The 11764-nt window shown below is 36.6% G+C and overlaps 1 protein-coding gene across 1 annotated transcript; it reads left to right on the plus strand.

Moving 5' to 3' along the window:
- The first annotated feature begins 3740 nt into the window (after nucleotides 1–3740).
- Nucleotides 3741–11349, plus strand: LOC111466796 (ABC transporter B family member 2-like). Its single transcript, XM_023111411.1, has 12 exons — nucleotides 3741–4131; nucleotides 5020–5074; nucleotides 5173–5348; nucleotides 6318–6518; nucleotides 7389–7648; nucleotides 7759–8299; nucleotides 8372–8748; nucleotides 8879–9294; nucleotides 9372–9613; nucleotides 9704–9951; nucleotides 10032–10444; nucleotides 10597–11349. The coding sequence occupies exons 1-12, from the start codon at nucleotides 3847–3849 to the stop codon at nucleotides 11142–11144; spliced, it is 3762 nt and encodes a 1253-aa protein (XP_022967179.1). The 5' UTR covers nucleotides 3741–3846; the 3' UTR covers nucleotides 11145–11349.
- The last annotated feature ends 415 nt before the right edge of the window (nucleotides 11350–11764 follow it).

Below are 11764 nucleotides of genomic sequence, written 5' to 3' on the forward strand. Positions count from 1 at the left end.
TTTTTTTTTTTTTTTTTTTTTTTTTAATTTTAGACTATAATAAATAAATAAATATTGTATAATTTTTTTTTAATTTTTTGAACCACATATAATAAAAGCTCCCTTTATTAACCATACATAAGCATACACGTGGAAGAGACATTTCTTACGTCGTTTTGATATCAAATATTTATTATAATTTTTTTCTTCTTTCGGTTATTATCCATACATAAGCATACACGTGGAGGAATTTTAAATTTTTGTAATTAATAGATTTCTAAATTTTAAAAATTGTTTAATAGGTCGGTAACTTTAAATTTCACGTTTAATAGGTCTTAAATTAATCAATTTTTTTTAATTATAATTTATCTTTTTTTTTAAAAAAAAAGTAAATGTTTAAATGCGACATCCGAAGTTGGTTGGAGAGGATAACGAAACATTATTTATAAGAGTATGAAAATCTCATCCTATTAGATGTGTTTTAAAATCGTGAGGCTAACGACGATACAATATCTGCTAGCAGTGAGCTTGGACTGTTACAAATGGTATTATAGTCAGACACTGAGCGGTGTGCGAGAGAGGTAGGGGTGAATTGTGAGATCTCACATTGGTTGGAGAGAAAAATGAAACATCTCCCTATTAGACGCGTTTTAAAACTGTGAGGCTGACGACGATACGTAACGACCCAAGATAGACAATATCTGCTAGCGATGAGATTGAACTGTTACATTAAAGGTATTTATGACACTCGGGTAAAGAAAGAGTACGGGAATGACCTAAAACTATATTTGAATGAAAGCGATTATGAGAATAGAATGACCTATTTATTTAAAGCAATTTGAACTCTCGTTCTCATTTTAAACATATGTGATTATGACATTGATATTTCATCGACAATTCCATAAACTTTGAAAGCGTACTTTCGTTCTATTTTAAAAAAGAAAAGAGAAACAAAAATACACTTTCATGGAAGCTAATATTAAACTATCTTGACCCGCCTTCATGGGCCATTGAGCGTTGTAATAAATACAATTTGGTTCGGAACGACCTAACAAATATTACACCTTTTTAGACCTTTCTTCGCAAATTATGTTTTGTTTTTTTGTGTGGACTTTTAAAAAAGTCAACAGTATGCAAGTGGCGTTTTAAATCTCTATTTTTTTTGTTCGATAGTATATACCAGATGTAACCGTCCAAACCTACCACTAGCAGATATTGTTCTCTTTAAGTTTTTCCTTTCGAACTTCCTCCGCTCAAGGTTTTTAAAACATCTCTGCTAGGGAGACATTTTCACACCCTTTTAAAGAATATTTCATTCCTCTCTCCAACTGATGTGGGATTTCACAATGGTTGGTGTGTCAGCGAGGACGTTGGACCCCAAAGAGGGGTATATTGTGAGATCCCACATCAATTGGAGAGGGGAACGAGTGCCAACGAGGAAGTTGGGTCTCGAAAGGGACGAGGGTAGATTGTGAGATCCCACGTTGGTTAGAAAGGGAACGAAACATTCTTTTAGAAGACCACCTATCATAGGATTGTTCTAAGCAAAACATGCTTAACTTCGGAGTTCCTATGATAGAGCCTACGAGAACGAAGGTGCATCTTGTTGGTATATGTAACATTTTTAATTTTTTTAAGCATTTTTTAGTCATCCTATACTTAGGATTGCCTCATTCAGATATGACCTCGTTCATCCATGTAAGATCCTAAGAAGAATTCCTTATAAGAGTGGGGAAACCTCTTTCAACAAACACATTTTAAAATTGTGAGGCTGACGACGATATGTAACGGGTCAAAGTGGACAATATCTATTAGCATTGGACTTGGGCTGTTACAAATGGTACCATAGTCAATCACCGGGCACGTCCCCCAATGAGGGGTGGATTGTAGGATCACATGAAACATTTTTTATAAAAGTGCAAAAACCTCTTCCTAGCAGACGCATTTTAAAATTGTGAGGTTGATGGCGATACGTAACAGATCAAAACAGACAATATCTAGTAACATGAACTTGAGTTATTACAAATGATATCAAAGTCAGTGAGCAATGACGTTGTCTCCGCAAGGGGGTGAGTTGTGAGATGCCATGAAACATTTCTTATAAGGACGTAGAAACCTTTTCTTAGCAGACATGTTTTAAAATCGTGAGGCTAACGACGATACGTAATATGCCAAAGTGGACAATATCTATTAGCGGTGGACTTGAATTGTTACAATTAATGTATCTCTCCTTTGCTCGAGCGTCACACGTTAAGTCAAAAAGATTTTTCCGATTCAATCAAATCCAATTCATGTATATCTCTACAAATCTGGTATGATTCGTGCAAAACGCATACATTATCTTATTAAGGTTAGTGATAAAAACCGAATCTTTTCTATATTTTCAAAAACCAAATTAAATACAAACAAATTTCATTCGAAAGTTTAAGATTAAAATCGATTCGTTGACTCGATCACAAAGGTAAGTAGTGATTCACACATAGCAGGTAGAAAAGTGGGTTTAATTGTAATAACAACATAAATGAAGGACCTTGTTGAAATTATTATATACCTAATTATTGTGGGTTCAATTGTAATAATATTATAAATGAAGGACCTTGTTTTAATTATTATACACTTAATTATTGTTCCCCTCCCCACACATCTTTAATTTTCACTTTCTGTTTCATAATTTCCCTTTTTTTTTTCTTTTTTTTTTTCAGTTTTTAATTTTGGAAATATTTAGTAACCCAACCGCACACACTTTTTTAATGAATACTTTAAAAATTATATTTTTCAATAAATAAAAATTTAATCTTTTAAAAGTCAATGTAAATATTAATTTATTAGCCATTAATTCGTTTTAATTACGGATTAATTTAGATGTTAATAGATTATAATTCAATCTACCCGACCCAAATCATAAAGGGTTAATATGCGAGTTAAATATCCGGAAAATCGAAAATTTAATTCAATTTGCAAGTTGATATTTTTCTAGTCAGATCCCCCCGACCAACCCGAAAAGAGGGTTACAACTCGACTTTACTTTTTAAAAAAAACCAGAATATTTAGCGTTTGTAATTAACGTTAATGATGCAGTGTAATTTTATGAGATTTTAATTATTAACGTAATATGTATTATGAACTCTATTTGAATTGTTCGGGTCGCCAAATTTTAAGCTGACTTAAAAGAATTTCAACCCTACCCTTTAATATTTATAATATTTTTGTTTAGTACGTTAAGTATCCCAATTTAAAATTAGAGCTCTACCTGTAATAATAAGACATTAAAATAATTTCAAATAATAATAGTAATAATAATAATAATAATAAATAAGGTATTCGAATTATTTGATTTTCAAATGAGAATAAAATTTAATAATTTACTGCAAAATTAATTTATAAAAAATACATAGAAACGGTTTAAAAAATATTCATAAAATTAGTATTATCATTTTTTTACCTTTATAAAAAAAAATCAAAAAAATTATTACGTTAATATATATTTTCTACTCAGATTAATTCCATCTTCATAAACTAATTTAAAAGTTTAAGAGTATTTTTGAACAATCTCAAATATCGTCACTGAATAATCAATTCTCTCTCTCAAACCTCCAACCTCCAACCTGACGAGTGATCGAGATTATTATCGACAATAATTCAACAAATAAACCGAACCAAACCGAACCGAACCAAACCGACCCAAAAAGTTAAGCGAACATTTATAACAAAAACCTGCCCATCACAAGACAAAGGAGCTCACAAAAGGGTTGTTTAGTGCATTTAACATAACCCTCCAACTCCCCTCTCCCTATCCACCTCCCACCACATCTTATAATACCTACACCCTCTTACACTCCCTCCATTGTTGCAGAGATCTGGTAGAAAATGAGAAGCCATGGATCATCATGTTCGTACGAGGAGGAGGCCATGGACAAGGAGGATGAACACAAAGTGAAGAAGAAGAAGAAGGAACACCAAAACAAAGTTGCTTTTTATAAGCTTTTTGCTTTTGCTGATTGTTATGATTATTTTCTCATGGCTTTTGGTTCCATTGGAGCTTGTCTTCATGGTGCTTCTGTTCCTGTCTTCTTCATCTTCTTTGGGAAGCTTATTAATATCATTGGTATGGCTTATCTCTTTCCCGAAGAAGCTGCTCCAAAAGTTGCCAAGGTATGCTCGTTTCATAATCAAGTTTATTTAAGAAACTAGTCGGTGAAAATAGTGTTTATAAGCTTAGATTTGAAAACCGAGAAGTTAAAACTTGGGATAATAGTTTAATTGGGTACCACGAGGTAACGAAATAAAGAAACGGGTCGGTGGAAATAATATTTATAAGCTTAAATTTGAAAACCCAAAAACTAAAAACTCGAAATAATAGTTTAACCCGGTATTATTGAAAATTTGGGATAATAGTTTAATTGGGTATCACGAGGTGACGAAATAAGGAAACGGGTTGACGGAAATAATATTTATAAGCTTAAATTTGAAAACCGAGAAACTAAATTCAAGATAACAATTTGTTTTTGAAACGGTTAGATTCCACATTAGTTACGGAGGAGAACAAAACATTCTTTATAAGGGTGCGTAAGCCGCTCACTAATAGACACTTTTTAAAAACCTTGAGAAGAAATTGAGAAGGCAAAGACAAAACAAGACAATATCGGCTAGCGGTGGACTTGAGCTGTTACATTACAAAAACAACGTAACTAAACAAGAAAACGGAATTAGTGTATATAACATTTACAAGCTTAAATTTAAAAACCGAGAAACCAAAAATCTAGAATGGTAGTTTAACGGGTACCATGAAAAATCCAGTATAATAGTTAAGAAGGGTATCACTAATCATTTTCTAAAATACATTTTTGAATACGCACGTTTGATAATCATCTTTCTTTTTCAAACAATCGTTAAGTGAAAATGACATTTACAAGCTTAAATTAAACGAAACCCAGAAACTAAAAACTCGAGATAATAGTTTAACACGACGTTGTTGACCTGGTCAATGCATTATATTCTCGAGCAAAAGAGGCTAATTTTTTATTACTTTTTATTTTGCAGTACTCTTTGGATTTTTTATACCTAAGTGTGGCTATACTATTCTCATCATGGGCAGGTATGGTAATTTTTAAAAAAATTTTAAAATTAAAATTAAATTAAAAAAATGGTTGAAAATTTTGAAAAAAATAAAAAATAAAAAATTGGTAAATGCAGAGGTGGCTTGTTGGATGCATAGTGGAGAAAGGCAAGCAGCCAAAATGAGAATGGCTTATTTAAGATCAATGTTGAGTCAAGATATTAGCCTCTTTGACACTGAAGCTTCAACCGGTGAAGTCATTGCTGCTATTACCAGTGATATTGTTGTTGTTCAAGATGCCATTTCCGAAAAGGTAACTCGACAATCTCTTGTTTTTAACGTTACCCGACTCCGACCTACCATGCATCGTTCTTAAACCAGCTTCGAAATACTGGAATTTTTTATTAACGTTTCAAAATGAAAATCATTTAGAATGTCAGACGGAAATAGAGACATGAAATAGTGATGACCTAAGACTGTGTGATTATCCAATTCACGTCTCAATTTTTCTCCATTTGACGGCTATTTTTAATAATTTAATAATAATATATATATATTAATAAAAATTTAATGCAATTAGTGATGGATGGTAGTGAATTTATGTTTGACATAAAAGAATCTGACATTTTCTTTCTATATGGTTTGATAAATGAGTGTGGAGTAAATGCAATGGTTGAGAACATTAAATAAGTCGCGGCTGCGTTGGTAAGGCTGCTCATTCATTCTCAGTTAATTCATCAAAAATTTCAATTTATTTTACTTTTACTCCCAAATTAATCTAAACCCTTTTTAAAAAATCAATTTTAGTTGTTCATGCATTCATTTCTTGTACGATTATTGTTGTAACCCATCCATTAATGATGGGTCTTCAGTGTTTATTGTGTCAATATGAGCTAATTTAGATTTTGAGATGCAAAGAAATTAAACTGCTGATTCTTGAATTTGAAACTAAGATTTAATTAGTATGTGTTGTTCTTAGCATTAGAATTGTTAGGTTTTGTTTTGATCTCTTTACTCTGTTGTTTTTATCTTGAACGAATGAGTTGCCGTTAAGGTGTTTGATGAAATGCCTGAAAGAGTTGGTGGGTTCTGCAGGTGGGGAACTTTTTGCACTAGCTGATTCTTGATTTGAATACTAAGATTTAAGTATGATGTGTTGTTCTTAGCATTAGAATTGTAAAGTTTTGTTTTGATCTCTTTACTCTGTTGTTTTTATCTTGAACAAATGAGCTGCGGTTAAGGTGTTTGATGAAATGCCTGAAAGAGTTGGTGGGTTTTGCAGGTGGGGAACTTTTTGCACTATATAAGCCGGTTTATATCAGGGTTTATCATTGGATTTGTGAGGGTATGGCAAATCAGTCTTGTCACATTATCTATTGTTCCCTTGATTGCACTTGCTGGTGGTCTCTATGCTTTTGTCACCATTGGACTTATTGCCAAAATAAGAAAATCCTATGTCAAGGCTGGTGAGATTGCTGAAGAGGTTAGAACTTTCTCTGATCTACTCATATAGACATTGTTTCGATTAAATGTATGTTAACTCGTTGGGTTGAAGTTTTGAATGATTAATAACATTATGTAAAAGTTTAACCTTATGAACCTTACGTTTTGTGAGATCCTACATTAGTTGGGGAGGTGAACGAAGCATTCTTTATAAGGGTGTGGAAACCTCTCCCTAGTAGATGCGTTTTAACAGCCTTGATGGAAAGCCCGAAAGGGGAAGCCTAAAGAGGACAGTATCTGCTAGCGGTGAGTTTGAGCTGTCACAAATGGTATCAGAGCCAGACACCGGGTGATGTGTTTGTGAGGAGACTGAGCCCCAATGGAGGTTGGACATGAGGCGGTGTGCCAGCAAGAATGCTGGGTCCAGAAGGGAGGTGGATTTGGTGGGGTCCCACATCGATTGGAGAAAGGAACGAGTGCCAACGAGACGTTGGGCCCCGAAGGGGAGTGGATTGTGAGATTCCATGTCGGTTGGGGAGGAGAACGAAGTATTCTTTATAAAAGTGTGGAAACTTCTCTCTAGCAGATGTGTTTTAAAAACCTTGAGGGAAAGCTTGAAAGGGAAAGCCCAAAGAGGACAATATCTCCTAGCGGTGGGCTTGGGTCATTACAGGAAAGCAAATGTATTATAGTTGCCTTAAATAATATGTACGAAACTTAAATATGTTAACTGCTAAATGGTAACCAGCTTTTTTTTAAGTCAATTCGAACATATAGTGGGTAAAGCATCAATTTTCATTCTAAAAGTCGATGATTCAATTTCGGGTGGAAAAAAATCCACCTTTTCTTTGCTTAAGAGCTGTATATTGTAGCTCTCTTCATCCCTTTTCTTCTGTTTTTGACCTCTCAGATTCTAGGAAATGTAAGAACAGTTCAAGCATTTGCTGGGGAAGAAAGGGCTGTAGGATTATACAAAGGAGCTCTCAGAAATACCTACAAGTATGGAAGAAAAGCAGGGCTGGCTAAGGGACTTGGCCTGGGATCCATGCATTGTGTACTTTTCTTGTCATGGGCTCTGCTTGTGTGGTTTACCAGCATTGTTGTTCATAAGGGCATTGCCAATGGTGGAGACTCCTTCACCACAATGCTTAATGTTGTCATTTCTGGCCTGTAAGTCTTTCAGCTTATCTCAAAATGAGTGCTACCTTAATTCTAATGAGCTGGTAATCCAAGCTTCATGCTAATGGTTGCACTTATTATTAATGGTTACATTGCTTCAGGTCACTTGGGCAGGCTGCACCAGATATTTCTGCCTTCGTTCGAGCAAAGGCAGCAGCGTATCCTATTTTTCAGATGATAGAAAGAAACACAGTTAGCAAAAGCAGCTCCAAAACTGGTCGGAAACTAAACAAGCTCGACGGTCATATTCAATTCAAGGATGTCAGTTTCAGCTATCCTTCTCGTTCAGATGTAATTATATTTAATAAGTTATCTCTCGATATTCCTGCGGGCAAGATTGTAGCTCTTGTAGGAGGAAGTGGGTCAGGAAAGAGCACGGTCATATCTTTGATCGAACGGTTCTATGAACCGATTTCTGGAGAGATTCTACTAGATGGTAATAACATCAAGGAGCTGGATCTCAAGTGGCTTAGGCAGCAAATTGGTCTGGTCAATCAAGAGCCTGCCCTCTTTGCTACGAGCATTAGGGAGAACATTCTATATGGAAAAGATGATGCAACACTCGAGGACATCACACGTGCAGCAAAACTTTCTGAGGCATTGTCGTTTATAAACAATCTCCCTGAAAGATTCGAAACTCAGGTAATATTATCCATCTCTGAGAAATAACGATGAGAATTTAAGTTGAAAATAATATTAGATGTGTTGTTCTAGGTTGGTGAAAGAGGGGTCCAATTATCTGGAGGACAAAAGCAAAGGATTGCAATATCTCGTGCAATTGTTAAAAATCCATCGATCCTCCTGTTGGATGAGGCAACCAGTGCTCTAGATGCAGAATCCGAGAAGAGTGTTCAAGAAGCACTCGATCGTGTCATGGTTGGTCGAACAACTGTTGTGGTTGCTCATCGTCTATCTACCATAAGGAATGCAGATGTGATTGCTGTCGTTCAAGAGGGGAAAATAGTTGAAACTGGAAGCCATGATGAGCTCATTTCAAACCCGGACAGTGTTTATGCATCACTTGTACAGTTTCAAGAAACGGCATCTCTGCAACGCCATCCTTCGATTGGACAGTTGGGTCGACCACCAAGGTATTTCACTCTCACTTTAGCCTACCATACAACAAGAATCGACAAATTCAAGTTCGTTTCATCGTTTTACATGAATCAATGAGTTTCTCGAATGCTTCTTGTTTAACTGTTTTTGAATATGGCCTTGTAGTATAAAGTACTCGCGAGAATTATCTCGCACAACAACAAGCTTTGGTGCGAGTTTTCGCTCTGAGAAAGAATCTCTGGGACGGATTGGAGTTGATGGAATGGAAATGGAGAAACCGAAGCATGTTTCAGCAAAAAGACTTTACTCCATGGTCGGACCGGATTGGATGTATGGAGTCGTTGGCATCATTGGAGCGTTCGTTACAGGATCCCAGATGCCCCTTTTTGCTCTTGGGGTCTCTCAGGCTCTTGTTGCTTTTTATATGGACTGGAATACAACTCAACATGAGATCAAGAAGATTTCATTGCTTTTCTGTGGTGGTGCAGTTTTAACCGTCATTTTTCATGCAGTCGAGCATCTCTGTTTCGGAATTATGGGAGAGCGACTCACTCTTCGAGTTCGAGAAAAGATGTTCCATGGTATACTGCAATCTGAACACATATTTTGAGCAACTCATGAAACTCGTTTTTTCTGAGCAACTTTTGGTTTATTGCAGCTATGTTGAGAAACGAGATAGGTTGGTTCGATGATATAGACAACACGAGTGCTATGCTTTCATCACGCCTAGAAACTGATGCAACTTTGTTACGAACTATAGTTGTCGACCGCTCGACAATTCTTCTGCAGAATCTAGCTTTGGTCGTTGCATCGTTCATCATTGCGTTCATATTGAATTGGAGAATCACTTTAGTTGTCCTGGCTACTTATCCATTGATCATTAGCGGTCACATTAGCGAGGTTTTCTATCATGACTTCTCTAAGTTGCTTATTTCGTTCCCTGAAATTTCGAATATTTCCTCATGAAACTGCAATTTCCATGTGTTTTAGAAACTTTTTATGCAAGGCTATGGTGGAAATTTGAGTAAAGCATACCTGAAAGCCAATACACTGGCCGGTGAGGCAGTTGGCAATATTAGAACTGTTGCTGCATTTTGTTCCGAGGAGAAGGTCCTCGATCTATATGCTAAGGAGCTTGTTGAGCCCTCGAGACGTTCACTTAAACGTGGACAGATTGCTGGCATATTCTACGGTGTCTCGCAGTTCTTCATCTTTTCATCTTATGGTTTAGCCTTGTGGTATGTGATTTAAGAACACGTTGAATAAAACAGAATTAATTTTACTATTGCCTCAACTACATCGCCCGTTTTGTATGCAGGTACGGTTCGGTCTTGATGGGACGGGGGCTTGCTAGCTTCAAATCTATTATGAAAGCATTCATGGTTTTGATAGTAACAGCATTAGCAATGGGTGAGACTTTGGCACTAGCCCCTGACCTTTTAAAGGGAAATCAGATGGTGGCATCAGTGTTCGAGGTGATGGATCGACAAACAGAGGTGTCGGGCGATGTCGGTGAAGAGCTAAATGTCGTGGAGGGTACCATTGAGCTGAAGAACGTCGAGTTCAGCTATCCATCAAGACCAGATGTTTTGATCTTCAAAGATTTCAATCTTAAAGTGAGATCAGGCAAGAGTATAGCCTTAGTTGGGCAAAGCGGCTCAGGGAAGAGCTCTGTTCTAGCCCTTATACTGCGTTTTTACGATCCGATAGCTGGGAGGGTGATGATTGACGGTAAGTTTCCCTCTCGAGACGTTTCGACTCTTTCGATCTATCAGAATAGATCAGGCTATCTATCAATCGATTTGAAAATAGCACGTTCACTTCCGCCCTTTCATTCTGATTCACGATGAAAGAATTGATGAAGGAGTTCCTCTATCTTGCAGGAAGAGATATCAAAAAACTGAAGGTCAAATCTCTGAGAAAGCACATAGGTCTTGTCCAACAAGAACCGGCTCTTTTTGCCACATCGATTTACGAGAACATTCTTTACGGGAAAGAAGGAGCTTCCGAAGCCGAAGTATTCGAAGCAGCAAAGCTCGCCAACGCACATACCTTCATCAGTGCTCTCCCTGAAGGCTACTCAACAAAAGTCGGTGAAAGAGGGATCCAACTCTCAGGTGGGCAACGACAGAGAATAGCCATTGCACGAGCAGTCCTGAAGAACCCGGAAATCCTACTACTTGACGAAGCCACAAGCGCTCTCGATGTCGAATCAGAACGCGTCGTTCAACAAGCCTTAGATAGACTGATGAAGCACAGAACAACTGTGGTGGTTGCTCACAGGCTTTCCACCATTAAAAATTGTGACCAAATCTCATTGATCCAAGATGGTAAGATAGTAGAACAAGGGACTCATTCAAGCCTTTGTGAGAACAAGAATGGAGCTTATTACAAGTTGATCAACATCCAACAACAGCAACAACTACAGTGAACCAGACATCCATGTTACATAGGACAACCAAACAAGTCTTGTTAAAACATTTTCTATTGGGTGCTTAATATTTAGTTTTTATTTTACTCTCTCATAGTTATTTATTTATTTATTGAACATTTGTTTCCACATTATGTACATTGAAGTGCTTGTTTATCTCTGATAATAAAGGATAATACATAATAGAGAATGGCTTCAAACACTACACATTTGGGAATTACTTTTTATATCTATTGTCCCATGTTGGGGAAATGTAGACTCAAAATGTATTTTTTTGGTTATATAAATTTGTAAGTTTATTTAAACACGATACATACGAGTCGATGTTGTGAGATTCTACATCGGTTGGAGAGTAGAAGGGTGTGGAAACCTTTACCTAGCAAACGCGTTTTAAAAACCTTGCGGAGAAGCTCGAAAGAGCAAACCCAAAAAGAACAATATCGGTTAGCAGTAGACTTAGACTGTTACAAATGATATCAGAGTCAAACACAAGACAGTGGGCCAGTGAAGATGCGGAGCCTCGAAGGGGTGGATTGTGAGATCCCACATCAATTTGAGAGAGCAACGAGTACCAGCAACTGACACTGGGTACGAATGGGGGGGGGGGGGGGGGGGGGGTT

The sequence above is a fragment of the Cucurbita maxima genome, unplaced genomic scaffold (assembly GCF_002738345.1).
Source record: "Cucurbita maxima cultivar Rimu unplaced genomic scaffold, Cmax_1.0 Cma_Scf00032, whole genome shotgun sequence".
In the NCBI taxonomy this organism is placed as follows: Eukaryota; Viridiplantae; Streptophyta; class Magnoliopsida; order Cucurbitales; family Cucurbitaceae; genus Cucurbita; species Cucurbita maxima.